This window comes from Danio rerio, chromosome 15 (genome assembly GCF_052040795.2).
Source record: "Danio rerio strain M-AB ecotype USA chromosome 15, GRCz13ab, whole genome shotgun sequence".
In the NCBI taxonomy this organism is placed as follows: domain Eukaryota; kingdom Metazoa; phylum Chordata; class Actinopteri; order Cypriniformes; family Danionidae; genus Danio; species Danio rerio.
In genome coordinates this window covers 23,741,311-23,765,643 of record NC_141035.1, presented here as the reverse complement: position 1 = coordinate 23,765,643, position 24,333 = coordinate 23,741,311, and the positions used below count along the sequence as shown (strand labels likewise).

General features: G+C 38.9%; 1 protein-coding gene and 1 long non-coding RNA gene across 10 annotated transcripts in view; one reads left to right on the top strand and one right to left on the bottom strand.

Moving 5' to 3' along the window:
* Positions 1-2,301, top strand: part of a2m2c (alpha-2-macroglobulin 2, member c) — a 30,535-nt gene extending 28,234 nt beyond the window's left edge. For 6 of the 9 annotated variants that reach the window (XR_015508199.1, XR_015508201.1, XM_087282235.1 and 3 more), the window contains 8 exons: positions 122-284; positions 368-561; positions 633-845; positions 941-1,062; positions 1,220-1,304; positions 1,461-1,544; positions 1,796-1,901; positions 2,090-2,301. Coding sequence is in view for 6 of the 9 variants with exons in the window: in XM_087282235.1 (XP_087138361.1) it covers positions 122-284; positions 368-561; positions 633-845; positions 941-1,062; positions 1,220-1,304; positions 1,461-1,544; positions 1,796-1,901; positions 2,090-2,127 (1,005 nt within the window). In the remaining 3 variants the exon portion in view is untranslated. The remainder of the gene's footprint in view (positions 1-121; positions 285-367; positions 562-632; positions 846-940; positions 1,063-1,219; positions 1,305-1,460; positions 1,545-1,795; positions 1,902-2,089) is intronic. The other 3 variants (XR_015508200.1, XM_087282233.1, NM_001423273.1) reach the window with 2 other exon arrangements.
* Positions 2,302-10,914: 8,613 nt separating this feature from the next.
* LOC141377830 (uncharacterized) lies at positions 10,915-23,477 on the bottom strand. The gene is made up of 3 exons (XR_015509392.1): positions 23,325-23,477; positions 21,206-21,322; positions 10,915-12,717 (listed from the first exon to the last, which is right to left on the bottom strand). It is a non-coding gene; the product is annotated as an uncharacterized LOC141377830 (long non-coding RNA).
* Positions 23,478-24,333: the final 856 nt, after the last annotated feature.

Sequence of the window (24,333 nt, the reverse complement as noted above, 5' to 3'; positions counted from 1 at the left end):
CGCTTTAACAGAGGTCGCCCCATTGAGCTCGGAAATACAGAAATCCATATTTATACAGAATAATCCCATCCCTGATAAACTCATGAGAAAATGACACTCGCAGCATCTGTTTGTGTCTCAGGATCCTGTCATCATTAAAGGTTTGTCATGCTTGAGGTCCGTCATCAAAGACGTCAAAAACACTTACACCACTGCTCTGCTGGCCTACACTTTCAGTCTGGCTAGAGACACCAACACTCGACAGCAGCTTTTCAACAAACTGGAGGATCTTGCTATTTCAGATGGTAAGAGATTGCTTTCTGATGACTTTCTGCACTGCACTGTTGCTTTTGTCCTGCTGGTTGAGTTTGTCTTTTGTGTCCTAAAGGTCCTCTTGTCCACTGGTCTCAGTCTGCATCTGCTGATGACTCTGATTCTCTGGATGTGGAGATCAGCTCATATGTGCTGCTAGCTGTTCTCACTGCAGATTCACTCACTACAGCTGATCTGGGCTTTGCTAACAGGATTGTCAGCTGGCTTGTGAAGCAGCAGAATGCCTATGGAGGATTCTCCTCCACACAGGTTCCTCAAATCAAACACATTATTGCTGAATAGCTAAAATTGTCACATGACTGAACTCATTTCTTTCCCAGGACACAGTGGTGGCTCTTCAGGCTCTGTCTTTGTACGCCACCAAAGTGTTCAGCTCTGACGGCTCCAGCACAGTGACTGTACAGTCAGCAGGAGACTCTCACTACTTTAATGTCAATCAAGACAACAAGTTAGTCTACCAGGAGAAGCAGCTGGCCAATGTGCCGGGCAAATACAAAATTGAAGTCAAGGGCTCAGCCTGTGTGTCTGTGCAGGTTTGTAGTTTCAGCTTCTCCTTTTCTTTGAATTTTGGGGCTATTCTGCTTTGAGATTTTCTTATGAATGTGTTTGTCTGTTTTGACTCTCTCAGATGGCTCAGTTCTACAACATTCTCACTCCTAAAGAAGTTAAAACATTGAGCATTGATGTTAAGATTGAGGGAGACTGCAAGAAAACCTTTGGAAATAAACTATTGTTAGAATTCACTGTGAAGTACGAACATAATTGGATTTTATTGGCTTTAATAATTACTTCTAGAAAGATAACAAATATTTGAGTGATAGAAATTCTTAATTAGTTTTTAGTAACTGTTGTCAATTTTTTATACTATTTGTACTATTATGTTAGGGGTTTTCTTTTATTTTTTCAGTTATGATGGTCCTCATGAAACAACCAACATGTTGATTGTGGATGTTAAACTCTTATCTGGATTCACAGCTGATGATACAACAATGGTGTGTTTGAGTGTAAAGTAGGGATGTGTAACCTGTATATGGTGATAGTGGTGTTAAATTATGATATTAACTATGAAATCATAGGTGCAATGGAATTAAGTGTGTAAGTATTAAGTATGCAGTATTAAGAGATTGGCCTGCTCTTTTTCTTCACAGTTTGGCAGTTCTTCAGGTTTTTATGTACCACTTGTGGAGCAGGTCGATTATAAAGACGATCATGTCATTGTGTATCTGAAGGAGGTGAGAGAACATTAAAATGACAAAGTAATTTAACAATTTTAATAATCTTCTACTCCAGGGTGGTTGAATTCATGTATTTTTCAATGTTCTCATTCATGACAATAATTATTATTTGTAAATCAAATATGTTTTTCTATTTATGTCAGTCCTCAATTTAAATGGGGATTTAAAGTAAAAAAGGTTGAGATTCACTTCTTTATAAACACTTTATTTATAATGCGCATGATTAATAAAGTGGTGTTTATCTGCAGGTCCCCAAACATTTTCCTGTGAATTACCAGATACAAATGAAACAGGTTCTACATGTGATGAATCTCAAGCCAGCTGTGATTAAAGTGTATGATTACTACCAAACAAGTAAGAATTTTATTTGCCTGCATTGAATATTTAAATTTGTTATGCTGATTTATTTGGGTTTATTCAGATTTAATAATATATATGAGTATATATATATATATATATATATATATATATATATATATATATATATAAGAATATATATAAATGTATGCTGTATGAATGATCAAATCCTCTTTTTTCATCAGGTGATCAGTCAGAAACTGAATACTACTTCCACTGTTAACGAAGCTGCGCAAATAAAGCTTGAATTCAAATGTATATTTGTTTATTCTTTATCCTGGGCCAAATTATTCCCAATCCATTAGTATGAATGTGAACAGACTCTCAAAACCTGTGAAACTCTGTGGCTAGTCAAACCACAAAAGATATGATTATTAAAAAATGACTGAATAAACAAGTTATGCCCTGTGTGTTATTTAATACATGTATCTTTGTATTTCAAAATCTTTTGATGTAGTCATCTTTACCAACTTTTTCTATCTCATAGGACAGATTGTTATATCATTTAGAGTGTTGCTCAGTAGCGGAAAGCGTCATAGCTGGGTAAACTTTGAGTGCAGTGAATCGGACAGTACAACAAATAGTTTTTTTACAACTCTATTTGCTAAAACAATAAAAGAAAAAACTCCACTATAATGTTATCAAGACTTTCAGAAAAAGATTTAAAATAGTGTGAGACATATGAGGGCAGAGCAGAGAATAACGGCAAATTTACTCTCAGCCCCATAGACACTGCACTAGAAACACCTCGCATAAGCGGTAATTTGTTTTTTACATTTGGCGCGAAGGTAATTTAACGCAATAATACATGCATATTAGTGTTCATACATTTAAAAAATATATAAATATTAAAAACATTCAAGGATTTTAGATTATGATGCCCGTTAAACGCACCATAACAGTATTGTGAAAAGGGTCCATTGGTCACTAGTTTACAGTAACTTGCTGAGTGGCCATTCAATATCTGATTTCTGACTCTTGATTTCAGTGCCCTCATTTGTTAATTCAAGGAGGCAAGTACCCTGTTTTTTGTGCATATTTAAATTACATGGGTCAATTTTATAACTAGATCAGAATGCTGATGGATAAAAAACATTTCTCCTATTATTTTCTATATATTTTTTAAAGGGTCCTGTGTCTGTTATGACAAAGTTGAGCTTCACTACTTTCACTACTTCTCCTACTTAAAGATAAGAAAATGATGTTAGGTTAGGCAAGGCAGGTCAAGTTAATTTATATAGCACATTTCATACACAGTGGCAATTCAAAGTGCTTTACATAAACAACAATAAAAGACAAGTATAAGAAAATAAACAAAAACAAATAATAAAAATGACTAAAACCATTAAAATGTGTTAAAACAGGTTATAAAAGAGAATAAAAGAAAAGAAAGAAATAGTATTGTGATCTGTCGGACGTAGCACAGTGCTCATTCGGTAAAGGCACAGCTAAACAGATGTGTTTTGATTTTCTCGATTTGAATTTGCCTGATGTTGGAGCACATCTTATCATTTCTGAAAGCTGATTCCAGCAGCGTGGAGCGAAGAAGTTGAAAGCAGATTTAGCCTGCTTTGACTAAAGGCTTGGAATTTCTAGTTAATTTAATCCTAAAGATCTGAGTGGTTTGTATTCAGTGAGCATATCTGTAATGTATTGAGGTCCTAGGCCATTTAGTGATTTATAGACAAGTAATAATACTTTAAAATCTATTCTGAATGTAACTGGGAGCCAGTGTAAAGACCTGAGGACAGGTGTGATAGGGTCTGATTTTCTGGTTCTGGTCAGAATCCTGGCCGCAGTATTCTGGATGAGCTGTAACTGTCTGTCGTTTTGGGAAGACCAGTGAGGAGGCCGTTACAGTAATCCACCCTACTGCTGATAAAAGCATGAACAAGTTTCTCTAAGTCCTCACTGGAAACAAAGCATCTGATTCTTGCAATGTTTTTGAGTATATAGTATGCTGATTTACTAACTGCTTTCCAAAGACTATTGAAACTTAGATCTGATTCCAGAATCACACCAAGTTGTTGTTTGCTAGTTTCAGCTTGCTATTTTGAGAAACTTTAATAGACTGTTCTATAGACCAGAATAGAGCTGGTCTACTGTCCAGCGCAGAGCGCGTTAATTGTGCGCCTTGCTTACACATTGCTTAATACAAACAGGATGTAGAGCAATATGCAAATATCTTTACATATGAAAAAGAATTAAAATATTAAGGATATATATAGGATATAAATATAAAGAATTAAAATATTACAAAACATTATTTTCTAGCTTATATAAATATGAAAACCATACATTCATGCCTTCTTCATCTCGGGGGGCTTTTTCAGTTTATTCACAACAATTTGCTTTTGTATAATGTTATTATTATTAGCAGTATTATTTATTATATGCATATTTATATTTGTTTTATTAAAAACAACCTTAGATTTGTCCACCTGTCAGGTTTTTTACCATATGGGGCACAGCATGTGTATTTGGATATAACTATAAGTTTTTTGAGCTCACTTCGTTATTAATGTTCATTTAGTCGTTTGCTGGAAATTAGAACTGAATTTAGAAATAGTTTTGAAACAAATCTTTGCGCTTAACAAACAAAATTAATTATTTACTGGTTAATGGATGTCTGTGTGTACAAGAAGTTTCCCTATCCACGAGAGTGAAAGCGAAGTAAACAATGAGGAGGCTCATTTCTCATTCTCGTGCTGTAGATGCTCTGTTTAAGTGTTGTCTTGCTAGTGAAGCGTTCAGTTTTTCCACTTACAAAGTCTGTCATGTAAATAGCAAATGCGCTAAGGTGCGACGCAACTGTCTCTTAAAGAGAATGGGAGATGAGACTCTAATTGGTTTATTCTCAAAACTCACCTATAACTCATTAAGAAAATAAGCTCAACTCTTTTAGACCATGAGCCATGGGGCAAAGTAGATTTTTTCATCCTTATATTAGCAAAAGTGGATTCTGACACGGCCTTAATGCGTTTGCGCCATGCGCTTTGCACTTTGTCAGGGATCGTCAAAATAGAGCCCGAAGATTCTTGACCTTATTTTTTGTAATTTGACCTTTAGAGCCAAGGTACGCATTTACCTTGAGAACCTCATCTTTGTTCCCAAATGCAATGACTTCAGTTTTTTTGTTTAATTGAAACAGTTTTGGCACATCCAACTGTTAATTTCATTAATGCATTGGCAGAGGGTGTCAGTGGGGCTGTAGTCATTAGGCAGTAAGGCTGTGCAGATCTGAGTGTCATTAGGACAGCTGAAGTAGGAAATTTGGTTCTTTCTCATTATTTGGCTTAGAGGGAGCATATAAAGGTTAAACAGCAGAGGTGCCAGAATCGACTCTTGTGAGACTTCACATGTCATGGGTGTCCACCTCGACCTATTGTCACCTATACTGACATGGTAATCTCTACCTTCAAGGTAAGATCTGAACCATTTGAGGACCGTGCCAAACAGCCCAACCCAGTTTTCCAGCCTATCCAGAAGTATGCAGTGATTAACAGTGTCAAATGCGGCACTGAGATTGAGCAGTACCAGCTCTGTTAGTTTACCTGAATCTGTATTTAGGCGGATAAAACTGATTATCTATATAAAAGCGCTCTCTTTACTGTGATGTGGTCTGAAACCAGATTGACAATTGTCTAAACACCCCTTGAAGTTTAAGAACTTGTTAACCTGGTTAAAAACAACTTTTTTCAGTAATTTTGCATATGCAAAGGAGATTTGAGATTGGCCTGTAATTGCTCAATAGGTATTGTCCAGGTTTTTCTTTTTCAAGAGGGATTTAACAACTGCAGTTTTAAGTGAGTTTGGAAAAATCCTTCTGCGAAGTGAAGCATTTTCCACTTTTAGAAGATCAATTTCTAAACAGTTATTCACCGTTTTGAAGAATGATGTGGGGAGCGTGTTAAGACTGCAGGTTGATGTTTTCATAATTTGCACGGTCTCCTCTAAGATGTTATCATTAATTGTCATAAAAATCAGACATAATATCAGATTTCTTAAGTTGTGGTTGAGCTTATCTGACGTCGACACAACTTGGCTGATTGGATGAGCTGATTGCCTTTCTGATATTATTAATCTTATCAGTCAGGGAAATGAGCAAACTCGTTACATTTGCTTTTAGAGTACTTCACTGGGAATCCGACTGGTGGTGGAGAGGGGTTGTGAGTCTCTCTATCGTTGCAAAGAGAGTACGAGAATTATTTATGTTGCTGTTTATAAGGCTTGAAAAGGAAGTCTGTCTGGCAGTGTTTAGTTTGCATTAAAAGCATGAAGACATTATATGTCTTTTCATCATTTAAATTGCTGTTGATTTTCTCCAAGGTGCTTTCTGTCTGCCAGCCATCTTCCTGAATTTAACAGGAGCAATGTCATCTATGACATTCTTAACTTTAGAGTTAAACATATCAAGGAGAGAATCAACAGAGGCTGCAGATATGCTTGGTTCTAGCGATATGGCCTTCATAAACTGCTCACTAGCTTTCTCATTTATGCATCTCTTTCTGACAGAAACAGATCTGTCTTTAATAGCTGGAGTGATCAATATATTAAAGAAAATACAGAAATGATCAGTGCAACATCCTCAACAACACTCAATGAAATGTGTAAACCCTTAGTTATAAGTAGATTAAGTGTGTTCGCGATGTGTGTGGGTCCTCAAACATGCTGAGTTAGATCAAAAGTGTTAAAAACAGTCATGAGTTATTTAACAGCATTGATTTCAGGATTATTAATGTGAATATTAAAATCCCAAGCAATAGTAAAATAGTCAATTAAAGAGGTTACTATTAGAGGTCTGATTTGGTAGCTGAGCTAAACCAGACAGTTATTGATGTGCAGATGACTGATTCAATGATGGAGGCGTAGAACTGTTTCAGCAGCTGCTTTGGGAGGTTAAACTTCCTCAGCTGATGGAGAAAGTACATACTCTATTGAGCTTATGTCGAATAGTTCGGACTGCTGAGCGAATCATTGGTACAACCCTGCCTACTATCCAAGAACTGTACTTATCCAGAGTGAGCAGAAGGGCTGCCAAAATCACTCTGGACCTCTCACACCCAGCACACTGCCTCTTTGAACTGTTACCTTCTGGTTGACGCTACAGAGCACTGCACACCAGAACAGCCCGACACAGAACCAATTTCTTCCCTCAGGCAATCCATCTCATGAACACTTGATAATAATAATTGTGCAACAAACATTACTACTTGCCAAACACTTTTATACACATTTACACTTATTTGACACACTTTACATGCCAAAATTGCAAATAATAGCTGCACATATAACATTGTAAATAGTAATACAGCTCTACATACACTTGTCTATTTGTATATTTGCATTCCCTACTTACTGCTTTTTTATACATTTATAATCTGTTTGTTTGTTTGTTATTTTGGTCCTGTCTGTTATTCTGTTCCACTGTAGAAGCTCTGTCACGAAAACAAATTCCTTGTATGTGCAAACATACCTGGCAATAAAGCTCTTTCTGATTCTGATTTCTGATTCTATTGATAACAGCTCTGTAAAATCATCAATAAAAGTTGGAGAATATTTTGGAGATCTGTAAATAATGATCAGTAAGATGCGTGGAGCACCTTTTAGTGCTATACTCAGATATTCAAAAGACAAATAGTCACCAAATGACACTTGTTTACACTCATAAACATTTTTAAACAGGGCAGCGATGCCTCCACTTCTCCTGTTGGCTCTGCAAACACTCAAAAAATCAAAGTTTAAAGGAGCTGTTTCATTCAGTACTGCTGCGCTACAACTGTCATCTAGCCAAGTTTCATTTAAAAGCATAAAATCAAGGCAATTTGTGTTGATAAAATCATTGACTAAAAGAGAATTATTTTTAAGTGATCAGATTTACAGTTTTAGCTGTTTTCCCCACAGTAGTCTCAGATTTACATTTATTAGACACCACATTTGAATGATTTACTATACGGCCTGAAGAAATCTCTGATTTTCTGTCACATAATAAAACACATATCTGACTTGAGAAAGCTACAGCCACACTGGGTTCCTGCTTGTTTTGTAAACATCTGATAAAGACACTGTTATCTAATTAGGCATCCGCACTAAGCAGGTTACCCGCACGTTCAGAACCTACTGCATCCAGAACAAGATTTCATAAGTAAAATGATACTTAGAATAATAAGTAGCTGGTGCGGGAGTTAACAAGCTTAAATAGCTTAAATTAATCCATGAAACTCCAGTTAAATGGATATTTAAAAATAGTAGAATAGTTCATTCCCTTCTAAGGGTGCTTTCACACCTGTGAATCGATTCAGTTGTTCCGAAACAGAGATTACAAATGTTACATTTTTGCTCTTTGCTCTTGGAGCGGTTCGCATTCACACTGCAAAGTTTCTAATCGGACCAAAAGAGCTAAAACAAGTCACGTGCGAGTAAACTCTCCTTACATTGGTCAGAGTGTCAGGGTTTATTTTGCAGCGTCCCACTAAGCTGTCAGGAGAGGTGGTGGTTTGGTGGTGATTGACAGGGTGCGCGCGCGACGTGTCTGAGGAGAGATGCGGTGGGGAGGGGAGAAAAGGGTGCGTGACAATGCCTATTTGAGGACCGGGAGGGAGACGTGAGATTACCGGGAGATCATCACTTGTTTGCGGGCATCCGGAGACTCGCGAAACTTCCCGCCATACTCATAATTCTCTCTTCATATAGCCGTAAGCCTATTACATATCCATAAAACACAGTGATATAACCGCGCTCGGATCGGATCGATTTCTCACTGCAATCGAACCGCTCCACGGTTTGTTTCAATCGAGCCGAGACCACCTCACTCAAGCGATCTCAGAGCGATTACTTTGGCGCGGAACAGAGCGCGATTGCTCTGTTCACATATGCCAATCGAACCGCGCTAACTGGGCAAAAGAGGCACGTTCCTAAACAAAAGTGTAGGTGTGAAAGCACCCTAAGTTTGTCCACTGATTCTATCTAGCTAATTCATTGACATTACCTCCTCCAACCTTTTCCCCCCTTTCTTTTTTCCTTCTTTCATCATGTTTTTATGTATATTTTATTATTATTTTGTTTACACTTTTATATTTACTATTGCTGTATTATTAGAAGTCATGCTATTTATCAATATTTTATTATTTATAAATGTTTTGTATTGATATGAATGTTTAAGAGGGAAAAGTGTAAAGTCTGCCTTTCATTATGTCTGTTATATCAAGCACTTTATGTTCTTTTTCACTCAATTAAAAAATAGAATATAAATTAATCAGGTATTTATCTAGCTCACAGAACCAACAAGGAAACAACCCATTAGAACAAGGGTTTCCAAACTCGGTCTAGAAGGGCCGGTGTCCTCCATAATTTATTATTGTTGCTTGAACACACAGCAGCACTCACACTCCCCCAGTAAGATGGGCAGTTTCAGTTCGACAGGGATTCAAAGTTCTCAGATTCTCAGTAAGGAAGTGCAGCTCTATCTCAATCAGCTGCTGAGGGCAGTGTGGGCACGTCTCTACGGCCAGCTGGTGTCTGCTGCCCGCTTCTAACATGTTAGAAAATACTGCAAATCAAACTGTCGGTATCTCCCTGCGGTTGAAATTGTTTGTTATTCGGAAAAAAGAAAAGTATCATAATAAATACAATTATTATTATTAAAAATGGAATTATGTTTTGTTTATCGCATATAGTTAAAGTGATGTGGGTAAATGGTGTGCTTCAATCCGGCTACCACCGCAAGTGCGGGTGTCACCGACTCTGTCCCAGTCATTCCCCTCGCTGGCCAGCAGAGGTCTCCATCACCAGACTATTGAACACTACATCACCCACGAACCCATTCGGCCAGCTGATTACACTGCACCCGACACTTGTTACCCCAGCTCACGCATAGACATAAAAGCAGCTCTCGCGCTCACTTTATTTTGAAGTCTTGTTCTGACCTGCTGACATTACTGAGTGTTACTTATCCTTGCCTGATCTTCTGTTGCCAACCCGGATTGTCCTCGACCTTGTCTTACCTGTCGCCTGCCTTGAATATCTGACTGTCTTACCGATCTTGATTCTCGCTGCCTGCCCCTGACCCATGCCTGCTACTCTTATATACGGATGCCAGCCGCCTGCCTATCGACCTTATAAGCCTGTGTTTCATCCGAGTTCATACACTAGTGCATACTGTTTGTTTATTTTTAAACTGTTTAATAAACTTACTGCAAATGGATCCCTCTGAGTCAGACTCCTCGTTACAGCGGGAAGCACTGTAATTGATAGTTTTCCAATAAGTGGTGAAATAAGTATTATAAATATTAAAATCATAAGTATTTTGTGACACCCACATCCGTCATTAAAACGCAGGTTTATGTTTTAAATAATAACTCAGAACCCATGCATTAATTTTAGTCCCATAAAAACTAACGTCTATGCAATACTGTATGTAAAAACTAAACTATTATAAACTAACTTTTGGTAAACGGCAAATCAACAAACTATGTTTGTAATGACGGGACCTTAGTTGGCTAACGATGGTTTTGGGTGACTAATTATTTTTTTCCACAGTATATGCTAGCCTATGCCATGCAACAGGTAACAATTTTGCTTTTGACCTAGATATCGAGTCAAAGCACCACGTATCCAGGTATTATGGATATAGGTAATTACTATTAGCTAATAATAATTATTATTATTATTATTATACATTAGTGGACATAATGCTTTTTTAAACTAGCATTTTTTTTTCTTTCTCTGCATGCGTGTGAAAAAGAAAACAGAAAATAAACGATAAATAATATGCATGCAATATGCCTTTGCATGCGATATGCCTATTTACAGTATTTAATTAATTTATTCAAACATGAGAGTGTTTTACATTACGTGCCAGTTGGTCAAATATTTGTAACATAGCCTTTAATAAAAAAGAAATAGCCTACTGATATAGTAAGTTCAGGTGATCACGTTCACAATCAGGTGATGATGTGCTCTACTGCCACGATATTAATATTATTGTAACGAGGAGACTGACACGGAGGGATCCATTATGCAGTATTTATTTATCACAATCTCACTCAAACACACAATATGCACAAAGGTGCAAACACACATCAACAGTTGTAGTAATGGTTTAAAGGCTGACGGTAAACAGACTTGCACAGGCTTGGGTCAAGAGCAGGCAGCGAGTATCAGAGTCCGTGAATCAGGCGTGGGTCGTGGGCAGGCAGAAGGCGAAGCAGAGTCAGAAACGGGCTGGAGTAGTACACAGGAGATCAGGCTGGATATAACGCTCAGTAATGCTGGCCGGGGCTGAACAAGACTTTGCACTGACTGAGTGTTTGAGTGCGGCTTATAAACGGTACGTGGGTCGTTAACTGGAATGTGATTCAGGTGTGCACGATCAGTGTAAATGGATGATGTAATGCTAGAAGTCCAGAGATGGCGGCCTCTGCTGGCCAGCGAGGGGAATGACTGGGACCGAGTCGGTGACAATTATTTTACTGTTTTTCATATGCACACGTTTAAGATTTTAGGTAATAACATCGCCATGATGGTCAAAGAAATCGAAACATTTTCACCCCAACACAATTTAATAGGGCACTAAAGGGCACTTTTTTTTCTACACTCTCCTATAGGTGAAGTTTTCTTTCCCTCTTTGCTGTCGACCCTGGCTTGAATTGTTCAGGATCGGTAGAGCTACGCATCAATGAATTTGCTCTTCAGTGTTTGGACTCTTAGTAATTATTTAAACCACACTGAACTGAGCTAAAGAGAACTGAACTTAAACACTAAGAACTGAACTACCCTGATCCAATTACTAAGACCATTTATGTGAAGCTGCTTTGACGCAATCTACATTGTAAAAGCGCTATGCAAATAAAGTTGAATTGAATTGAATAAAGGCTAAAGAACTTAATTCTTATATTTGCTTTTTGCAGCCAAGGGCTATACTTCTCACCATGTACTTTTCTAAAACATACAGTACAGAGTAAGATCATGTTTATTACTAAGAAAACTAAATCAAAATTATATTTTAAATGAAAACATTACATAAGGTGCGCATACATAGCCGTCTGTTTAGCATTGTAAAAAGGCAAGGCTAAATGTCTATGGTTAAAGTGCCGACCAGCGGTCAAACGTTGCTGGCGCACCAATTACAGTCGTCGCCGCAGTATGAATGGTGGCAAAAGGAACACATTGAAGTAGTAACATCTGTAGGTGTTCTAGAAACTTCCAGGCAGGTGTGTTAAAGAAAGTTGGAGGTAAACTGTGCAGGACATCGGCCCTCCAGGATCGAGTTTGGAAACCCCTGTATTGGAATGAATGTACTGAGACCTTATTAAGTTCTTTATATGATGGCTGACTTAAATGTGGCGCAAGTGAAGGGTTTGGTTGCAAAACGCGATAAATGCCATTTTTTGACATTTGGATTTTATTATTGGAAATCGCTGTTCAGATGTACTTTAATCTATGAGTGGATTGCTGCCATTAATAACATTTAATAATGTACATTTTAGGCCGAGTACAAAATGTATTTTTTCTCAAAACGCGATATCAGCACGACCAGTTTGTTTACAAAGTGTGATATAACAGTTATAGAACGTTTAGGATGTGGTACAAGCTCAGCATCCCCTGGGAAAGAGTCACCGCCAGTGAAGTGCTCCGAGTTTGCTCATTGATTTAGCAATAAGATAAAGCCTTCAACTTTAAAAAAAAATTTATAAAAACGCAACAAAAGTGGACCAGAATCCTGCGTCTGTCAACAATACACAAATGCAGCGAGGTACAAGTCTCCGCTAATGTCAATAGAAAGGCCAGGGAGCGCCTTTTTTTCTGCACTCCTCTGCAACACAAGATACCTGTCTGTAAGGCGACATTTCTAAATGTCTTTTGTAAGTTTATTTTGTTTTGCCAAAATGTAGAGCCATTACTTTCCTTTTTCCATTTTGAAGGGGCACTCTTAACCTGATCCTTCTGACCGATGCCAGTTCTCTGGATGCAGACTATATCAGACTGCACAATGGGCACATAAATAGTCAGTTCCACCCAGAGTGTTGCACTGGAGCTAGGAAGCACTCAGACATAAAGGCCAATCAGCCACACATTTTATTTTATTTATCATTATAGAAAAAACAGTCAAAAATATTTATTGCCATTTTTGCCAACTTAGGGTGTGCCCTCTGTCCCACCCACCGCAACCTTAGAGGACACACCCTATTCCTATCTCCAGCGGTTTACCTTGGGTGAAACGACAGCCGTCCCCATATTATCCAGATGGCCAAGAAACACAATAACAAAGTTTCCTCTTGAGCCCTTGATAGTCTTCCAGTCAAGAAACAAGTGCCCCAACATTTTACCTTGCCCTACATGGACAGTCATATGCTGATTGCTCAGTTGCTTGCAGGTTTCTTAGATACAGATTATGACAAATTGCACAATGGGTGCACAACTAGTCAGTCTGGGCAATAATGCAGTGTCACAACATTTCGTTCTTTGCTGTTTTGAACTGGCAGTCATCCCCTAGTTGTTCAAAATGCATATTATTCTTTGGACTGGAAAGTTTTACAATGTTGGACCATGGCATTTCAGGCTTTTGACAATCACCCTGCATAAATGCATAGCCATAACTTTCCTTTTTTCATTTTGAAGGGGCACTCTTAACCTGATCCTTCCGACCGATGCCAGTTCTCTGGATGCAGACTATATCAGACTGCACAATGGGCGCATAAATAGTCAGTTCCACCCAGAGTGTTGCACTGGAGCTAGGAAGCACTCAGACATAAAGGCCAATCAGCCACACATTTTATTTTGTTTATCATTATAGCAAAAACAGTCAAAAATATTTATGGTCATTTTTGCCAACTTAGGGTGTGCCCTCTGTCCCACCCACCGCAACCTTAGAGGACACACCCTAATCCTATCTCCAGCGGTTTACCTTGGGTGAAACGACAGCCGTCTCCATATTATCCAGATGGCCAAGGTACACAATAACAGAGTTTCCTCTTGAGCCCTTGATAGTCTTCCAGTCAAGAAACAAGTGCCCCAACATTTTACCTTGTCTTACATGGACAGTCATATGCTGATTGCTCAGTTGCTTGCAGGTTTCTTAGATACAGATTATGACAAATTGCACAATGGGTGCACAACAAGTCAGTCTGGGCAATAATGCAGTGTCACAACATTTCTTTCTTTGCTGTTTTGAACTGGCAGTCATTCCCTAGTTGTTCAAAATGCATATTATGCTTTGGACTGGAAAGTTTTACAATGTTGGACCATGGCATTTCAGGCTTTTGACAATCACCCTGCATAAATGCATTGCCATAACTTTCCTTTTTCCATTTTGAAGGGGCACTCTTAACCTGATCCTTCCGACCGATGCCAGTTCTCTGGATGCAGACTATATCAGACTGCACAATGGGCGCATAAATAGTCAGTTCCACCCAGAGTGTTGCACTGGAGCTAGGAAGCACTCAGACATAAAGGCCAATCAGCCACACATTTTATTTTGTTTATCATTATAGCAAAAACAGTCAAAAATATTTATTGTCATTTTTGCCAACTTAGGGTGTGCCCTCTGTCCCACCCACCGCAACCTTAGAGGACACACCCTAATCCTATCTCCAGCGGTTTACCTTGGGTGAAACGACAGCCGTCCCCATATTATCCAGATGGCCAAGGTACACAATAACAGAGTTTCCTCTTGAGCCCTTGATAGTCTTCCAGTCAAGAAACAAGTGCCCCAACATTTTACCTTGTCTTACATGGACAGTCATATGCTGATTTGTCAGTTGCTTGCAGGTTTCTTAGATACAGATTATGACAAATTGTACAATGGGTGCACAACAAGTCAGTCTGGGCAATAATGCAGTGTCACAACATTTCTTTCTTTGCTGTTTTGAACTGGCAGTCATCCCCTAGTTGTTCAAAATGCATATTATTCTTTGGACTGGAAAGTTTTACAATGTTGGACCATGGCATTTCAGGCTTTTGACAATCACCCTGCATAAATGCATTGCCATAACTTTCCTTTTTCCATTTTGAAGGGGCACTCTTAACCTGATCCTTCCGACCGATGCCAGTTCTCTGGATGCAGACTATATCAGACTGCACAATGGGCGCATAAATAGTCAGTTCCACCCAGAGTGTTGCACTGGAGCTAGGAAGCACTCAGACATAAAGGCCAATCAGCCACACATTTTATTTTGTTTATCATTATAGCAAAAACAGTCAAAAATATTTATTGTCATTTTTGCCAACTTAGGGTGTGCCCTCTGTCCCACCCACCGCAACCTTAGAGGACACACCCTAATCCTATCTCCAGCGGTTTACCTTGGGTGAAACGACAGCCGTCCCCATATTATCCAGATGGCCAAGGTACACAATAACAGAGTTTCCTCTTGAGCCCTTGATAGTCTTCCAGTCAAGGAACAAGTGCCCCAACATTTTACCTTGCCCTACATGGACAGTCATATGCTGATTGCTCAGTTGCTTGCAGGTTTCTTAGATACAGATTATGACAAATTGCACAATGGGTGCACAACTAGTCAGTCTGGGCAATAATGCAGTGTCACAACATTTCTTTCTTTGCTGTTTTGAACTGGCAGTCATCCCCTAGTTGTTCAAAATGCATATTATTCTTTGGACTGGAAAGTTTTACAATGTTGGACCATGGCATTTTAGGCTTTTGACAATCACCCTGCATAAATGCATTGCCATAACTTTCCTTTTTTCATTTTGAAGGGGCACTCTTAACCTGATCCTTCCGACCGATGCCAGTTCTCTGGATGCAGACTATATCAGATTGCACAATGGGCGCATAAAAAGTCAGTTCCACCCAGAGTGTTGCACTGGAGCTAGGAAGCACTCAGACATAAAGGCCAATCAGCCACACATTTTATTTTGTTTATCATTATAGCAAAAACAGTCAAAAATATTTATTGTCATTTTTGCCAACTTAGGGTGTGCCCTCTGTCCCACCCACCGCAACCTTAGAGGACACACCCTAATCCTATCTCCAGCGGTTTACCTTGGGTGAAACGACAGCCGTCCCCATATTATCCAGATGGCCAAGGTACACAATAACAGAGTTTCCTCTTGAGCCCTTGATAGTCTTCCAGTCAAGAAACAAGTGCCCCAACATTTTACCTTGTCTTACATGGACAGTCATATGCTAATTGCTCAGTTGCTTGCAGGTTTCTTAGATACAGATTATGACAAATTGTACAATGGGTGCACAACAAGTCAGTCTGGGCAATAATGCAGTGTCACATCATTTCTTTCTTTGCTGTTTTGAACTGGCAGTCATCCCCTAGTTGTTCAAAATGCATATTATTCTTTGGACTGGAAAGTTTTACAATGTTGGACCATGGCATTTCAGGCTTTTGACAATCACCCTGCATAAATGCATTGCCATAACTTTCCTTTTTTCATTTTGAAGGGGCACTCTTAACCTGATCCTTCCGACCGATGCCAGTTCTCTGGATGCAGACTATATCAGACTGCACAATGGGCGCATAAATAGTCAGTTCCACCCAGAGTGTTGCACTGGAGCTAAGAAGCACTCAGACATAAAGGCCAATCAGCCACACATTTTATTTTGTTTATCATTATAGCAAAAACAGTCAAAAATATTTATGGTCATTTTTGCCAACTTAGGGTGTGCCCTCTGTCCCACCCACCGCAACCTTAGAGGACACACCCTAATCCTATCTCCAGCGGTTTACCTTGGGTGAAACGACAGCCGTCCCCATATTATCCAGATGGCCAAGGTACACAATAACAGAGTTTCCTCTTGAGCCCTTGATAGTCTTCCAGTCAAGAAACAAGTGCCCCAACATTTTACCTTGTCTTACATGGACAGTCATATGCTGATTGCTCAGTTGCTTGCAGGTTTCTTAGATACAGATTATGACAAATTGCACAATGGGTGCACAACAAGTCAGTCTGGGCAATAATGCAGTGTCACAACATTTCTTTCTTTGCTGTTTTGAACTGGCAGTCATCCCCTAGTTGTTCAAAATGCATATTATGCTTTGGACTGGAAAGTTTTACAATGTTGGACCATGGCATTTCAGGCTTTTGACAATCACCCTGCATAAATGCATTGCCATAACTTTCCTTTTTCCATTTTGAAGGGGCACTCTTAACCTGATCCTTCCGACCGATGCCAGTTCTCTGGATGCAGACTATATCAGACTGCACAATGGGCGCATAAATAGTCAGTTCCACCCAGAGTGTTGCACTGGAGCTAGGAAGCACTCAGACATAAAGGCCAATCAGCCACACATTTTATTTTGTTTATCATTATAGCAAAAACAGTCAAAAATATTTATTGTCATTTTTGCCAACTTAGGGTGTGCCCTCTGTCCCACCCACCGCAACCTTAGAGGACACACCCTAATCCTATCTGCAGCGGTTTACCTTGGGTGAAACGACAGCCGTCCCCATATTATCCAGATGGCCAAGGTACACAATAACAGAGTTTCCTCTTGAGCCCTTGATAGTCTTCCAGTCAAGAAACAAGTGCCCCAACATTTTACCTTGCCCTACATGGACAGTCATATGCTGATTGCTCAGTTGCTTGCAGGTTTCTTAGATACAGATTATGACAAATTGCACAATGGGTGCACAACTAGTCAGTCTGGGCAATAATGCAGTGTCACAACATTTCTTTCTTTGCTGTTTTGAACTGGCAGTCATCCCCTAGTTGTTCAAAATGCATATTATTCTTTGGACTGGAAAGTTTTACAATGTTGGACCATGGCATTTCAGGCTTTTGACAATCACCCTGCATAAATGCATTGCCATAACTTTCCTTTTTTCATTTTGAAGGGGCACTCTTAACCTGATCCTTCCGACCGATGCCAGTTCTCTGGATGCAGACTATATCAGACTGCACAATGGGCGCATAAATAGTCAGTTCCACCCAGAGTGTTGCACTGGAGCTAGGAAGCACTCAGACATAAAGGCCAATCAGCCACACATTTTATTTTGTTTATCATTATAGCAAAAACAGTCAAAAATATTTATTGTCATTTTTGCCAACTTAGGGTGTGCCCTCTGTCCCACCCACCGCAACCTTAGAGGACACACCCTAATCCTATCTCCAGCGGTTTACCTTGGGTGAAACGACAGCCGTCCCCATATTATCCAGATGGCCAAGGTACACAATAACAGAGTTTCCTCTTGAGCCCTTGATAGTCTTCCAGTCAAGAAACAAGTGCCCCAACATTTTACCTTGTCTTACATGGACAGTCATATGCTGATTGCTCAGTTGCTTGCAGGTTTCTTAGATACAGATTATGACAAATTGCACAATGGGTGCACAACAAGTCAGTCTGGGCAATAATGCAGTGTCACAACATTTCTTTCTTTGCTGTTTTGAACTGGCAGTCATCCCCTAGTTGTTCAAAATGCATATTATGCTTTGGACTGGAAAGTTTTACAATGTTGGACCATGGCATTTCAGGCTTTTGACAATCACCCTGCATAAATGCATTGCCATAACTTTCCTTTTTCCATTTTGAAGGGGCACTCTTAACCTGATCCTTCCGACCGATGCCAGTTCTCTGGATGCAGACTATATCAGACTGCACAATGGGCGCATAAATAGTCAGTTCCACCCAGAGTGTTGCACTGGAACTAGGAAGCACTCAGACATAAAGGCCAATCAGCCACACATTTTATTTTGTTTATCATTATAGCAAAAACAGTCAAAAATATTTATTGTCATTTTTGCCAACTTAGGGTGTGCCCTCTGTCCCACCCACCGCAACCTTAGAGGACACACCCTAATCCTATCTCCAGCGGTTTACCTTGGGTGAAACGACAGCCGTCCCCATATTATCCAGATGGCCAAGGTACACAATAACAGAGTTTCCTCTTGAGCCCTTGATAGTCTTCCAGTCAAGAAACAAGTGCCCCAACATTTTACCTTGCCCTACATGGACAGTCATATGCTGATTGCTCAGTTGCTTGCAGGTTTCTTAGATACAGATTATGACAAATTGCACAATGGGTGCACAACTAGTCAGTCTGGGCAATAATGCAGTGTCACAACATTTCTTTCTTTGCTGTTTTGAACTGGCAGTCATCCCCTAGTTGTTCAAAATGCATATTATTCTTTGGACTGGAAAGTTTTACAATGTTGGACCATGGCATTTCAGGCTTTTGACAATCACCCTGCATAAATGCATTGCCATAACTTTCCTTTTTCCATTTTGAAGGGGCACTCTTAACCTGATCCTTCCGACCGATGCCAGTTCTCTGGATGCAGACTATATCAGACTGCACAATGGGCGCATAAATAGTCAGTTCCACCCAGAGTGTTGCACTGGAGCTAGGAAGCACTCAGACATAAAGGCCAATCAGCCACACATTTTATTTTGTTTATCATTATAGCAAAAACAGTCAAAAATATTTATTGTCATTTTTGCCAACTTAGGGTGTGCCCTCTGTCCCACCCACCGCAACCTTAGAGGACACACCCTAATCCTATCTCCAGCGGTTTACCTTGGGTGAAACGACAGCCGTCCCCATATTATCCAGATGGCCAAGGTACACAATAACAGAGTTTCCTCTTGAGCCCTTGATAGTCTTCCAGTCAAGAAACAAGTGCCCCAACATTTTACCTTGCCCTACACAGACAGTCATTTGCCGATTGCTCAGTTGCTTGCAGGTTTCTTAGATACAGATTATGACAAATTGTACAATGGGTGCACAACAAATCAGTCTGGGCAATAATGCAGTGTCACAACATTTCTTTCTTTGCTGTTTTGAACTGGCAGTCATCCCCTAGTTGTTCAAAATGCATATTATTCTTTGGACTGGAAAGTTTTACAATGTTGGACCATGGCATTTTAGGCTCTTGACAATCACCCTGCATAAATGCATTGCCATAACTTTCCTTTTTTCATTTTGAAGGGGCACTCTTAACCTGATCCTTCCGACCGATGCCAGTTCTCTGGATGCAGACTATATCAGACTGCACAATGGGCGCATAAATAGTCAGTTCCACCCAGAGTGTTGCACTGGAGCTAGGAAGCACTCAGACATAAAGGCCAATCAGCCACACATTTTATTTTGTTTATCATTATAGCAAAAACAGTCAAAAATATTTATTGTCATTTTTGCCAACTTAGGGTGTGCCCTCTGTCCCACCCACCGCAACCTTAGAGGACACACCCTAATCCTATCTCCAGCGGTTTACCTTGGGTGAAACGACAGCCGTCCCCATATTATCCAGATGGCCAAGGTACATAATAACAGAGTTTCCTCTTGAGCCCTTGATAGTCTTCCAGTCAAGAAACAAGTGCCCCAACATTTTACCTTGCCCTACATGGACAGTCATATGCTGATTGCTCAGTTGCTTGCAGGTTTCTTAGATACAGATTATGACAAATTTCACAATGGGTGCACAACAAGTCAGTCTGGGCAATAATGCAGTGTCACAACATTTCTTTCTTTGCTGTTTTGAACTGGCAGTCATCCCCTAGTTGTTCAAAATGCATATTATGCTTTGGACTGGAAAGTTTTACAATGTTGGACCATGGCATTTCAGGCTTTTGACAATCACCCTGCATAAATGCATTGCCATAACTTTCCTTTTTCCATTTTGAAGGGGCACTCTTAACCTGATCCTTCCGACCGATGCCAGTTCTCTGGATGCAGACTATATCAGACTGCACAATGGGCGCATAAATAGTCAGTTCCACCCAGAGTGTTGCACTGGAGCTAGGAAGCACTCAGACATAAAGACCAATCAGCCACACACTTTTTTTTTTGGTTATCATTATAGCAAAAACAGTCAAAAATATTTATTGTCATTTTTGCCAACTTAGGGTGTGCCCTCTGTCCCACCCACCGCAACCCTAGAGGACATACCCTAATCCTGTCTCCAGCGGTTTACCTTGGGTGAAACGACAGCCGTTCCCATATTATCCAGATGGCCAAGGTACACAATAACAGAGTTTCCTCTTGAGCCCTTGATAGTCTTCCAGTCAAGAAACAAGTGCCCCAACATTTTACCTTGTCTTACATGGACAGTCATATGCTGATTTGTCAGTTGCTTGCAGGTTTCTTAGATACAGATTATGACAAATTGCACAATGGGTGCACAACTAGTCAGTCTGGGCAATATTATGAATGCACCAGTGACAAGAGGACTTGACATTAATAACATAAAACTTGACTTTAGAAAAATCTAAAGTCCTGAAGAATATTATGTGCTTCTCAAATTAATTACCTTTTGTGAATAAAAAACAAACCTTATCTGTCAATTGTACTAATTAATTTCAATCCTGCTTGTACTTCAACATTGTTTAACATCTTACCTGTTGGTGACTTCTGGCATCGTTGTAGTTTCTTCCTTCAGACGAAGCTGACATGCGTGAAGAAATCTGGTCTTGATATGCTATTTCACATTTCCTACTTACCTGAAGTCATTAGAGCTATGCACCATTTCACAACAGATTAGATTCACTTTTGCTGTTGTTGTTTCTTTTATATTGTAACTTCTTCAATTTAGCTTTGCATATTTTATGATGTGTTTGTCAATTTGGTCAGTTTGTAATGTATAATGCTCACATGTGGTGTACCTACAGAGCATCTACTGTTGCTTACAAAAGCTCCAAGTTACTTATTTATTCAGGAGATCTAGATGGAAGTTTATGTATAAATTGATCTCCCGAATTAATGCTTCCAACAACAAGATTATTGTGAGTTTATCAAACACAGAGGTAAGCAGTACACACTATCATTCAGAGCTGTGGAGACATTGTTGCTGTATTTTGTAAATTATTTGGTTTCCTATGTCATGGAATATGTGTTTCTTTTTATTTACTGGACTGTGCTGCAATATGTAGTATATTGTCAATATATTTTTCCCAGTACTGGGTGGCAGCTGGAAGGGCATTCACTGTGTGAAACATACTGTATGCTGTATAAGTTGGTGGTTCATTGCGCCGTGGCGACCCCCTAATGAATAAAGGGACTAAGCCGAAAGAAAATAAATAAATAAATGAATTAATGTAAATATATAACTTAACATATATTTAATACTATAATTTAAATTCATATTTTTAAATATCATTTTCTGTTAACAATTCAATAAACGCAAATGAACACTTCATGTTTCATTACTAATTACTTGTTTTTTAAGAATTTGTTTTGATAATGAGTGACACATTTAGTTGGTTGTTTGTCCCCTCTTTTGCCGTAAATTTATTTCTACAACCGTCGTTTGAAGCATCAAGTTGTTTCCAATCTTTACCATTACTGTACTTTTATTTGATTGTTTGTGACTCAAGTAATAACACTGGTTAAAGACTATACTAATCGCGATCATTAAGTAAAAAGTGAGATCACAATTTTCAGTTAATAAACAAAACACTAAAATTATTACGTTAGGGTTGGATTGTTTACCTTAGGATAGTTTTGAGGTTCATGGTTTTACGACACGCTAAAAGGTGATAAGATTCTATAACCGCTCCTGATTTAAGCTTTTAACTCATGTTAGGGGAGAGCGGGGCACAAAGTAACACTTTTTGGTTTTAGTCAACTAATGAACAAAGTAAGGTTAGACAAACCATATTTTTTTACCAATAACACCCAAGCCTCTCCTACAAATGAGCACTGAAATTATGATCGCCAAGCCTATGGTTTCTGTTCAGTATTGCCAAAAGTGCCAGGAGTAAAAATGTTAGTATTTACCCCACCTGTGGGGCAAGTTGTAACAGACAGGGGTTAGCTGTAACACATGCTTACAAAGGCAGGTTTCACTCAGTTTATTTAATTTCTGTTAACTTTAAATAGTAGCTATTTTTCCTCAGTAATTGGTTCATTTCTTTTTTGTTCTACACAGCACAGTATGTTTATTTATTTATTTGATTAGTGGATAAACACATTTGAATCTGTTTGCATAATTATACATTTGTCCATTGTAATACAATGCATTTATTTGCAATTTTAGCAATAAAATATATTTTTCTATTAAAACAATATTTTCTATTAAAACATTTTTATTGAAAAAGTTCCCAACATTACATTCAAAACTAAAATAAAAATGTTTTGTTAGTTTAATAGTGTCCAACGGTGTGTGGTTTAATTGTAACACCCGCTCTGTCATGCTTTCCTCAAAACTGGCTAGCAGTCCCTGTGATTTTCACATCTTTCAAAATGATTTCATCTTTTAGCCTAGAAGACGGTCATCACAACAATATAAGATTTTACGTACATACTTTTTACACATAATTTTTCATAAAACAATACTGACAATAATAAAAATTTTGCTGAACTTTTTCAGCAATTGCAGTAACACGGCTGCCGACATTGTGGTGAAAACCACAGAAGCTTGCCGAGTTTAACCGTAAGCAAATACCTTAAAACTCTGTGTTACATTTAACAATGAGTTACTATTTGTGCCCCGTGCTCCCTTGTGTTTTGTGCTGTTACTTGTTGCTGACTCCTCCGGCATGTCATGGCTTCTTCGTCCCGAAATCCAGAATAGGCTGCAGAAATCTGGCCCTGGTGCTGTAAAGCTGCATAAACTGTAAACGCTGTGTAGTCGACGTTTCACTTTTCCCCTTCAGCTCTGCTTCCTCCTCTGGCTCTGCAAGCAGCTCACAACTTGATGGAATGGAACGCGTTCTAAATGGAAGCATGACGTTCGATGATGTCATCAAGGCTGATAGGCTGTGAGTGTCAACAGGCTAAATTTAAAACGGAGTGTACAATGTTAACGTTAGTTAGTATGTTTGACTGATGATTTTCATGTAATACAAATGTATTTCCCAAACATTTCGAATTATGGCTTGTTAAAACATGTACTGCACTTTCCCACCATTGCTTATCTTTTACAGTGGCTTTTTCCATTGACTGTTGTTGCTCACTGGTTCTGTGTGTAAATATATATGAACTTTTCATTTGAATCATCCCCAACTCTACACTAAACCAACTCTTAGATTCTCTTAGCGCTGTTTGACTGTGTTTTATCTGTTTTCCACAAGAGGGCGCAATGGATTTGTACAAGACTGTCTAAAAAGGGGTGCCCAAAATTTCTTATAAAGGTCCACGAATCAAACTTGATTGAGGTCTGTGGACCAAAAGTGAATAAACCAAGCTGTATTACATCAAAATTCCCATGAGTAATTTCCTAACTTGCTGCCCAATATTTAAAAATAACTAGAAAATATTTCTTTAAATTATATTAACTAACATAGTATATGATTTTAAAAATGTATAATGAATTTATTAAAGTAAAAACATAAACAAACCCATTATTATAATGAAGATCAATGCGAAATACACTAAGCTTTACCTGCCTTTGCCTTGATCTGTCACAGATGGTTTTTATACAGTATTTAAATTTTAGAAAGAAATTAACAAAACAAAAGAAATTACAAAACTAATAAACAAAATTTTACATTAAATTCTAAAGACGATCTCTGTCAAAGATAACTGC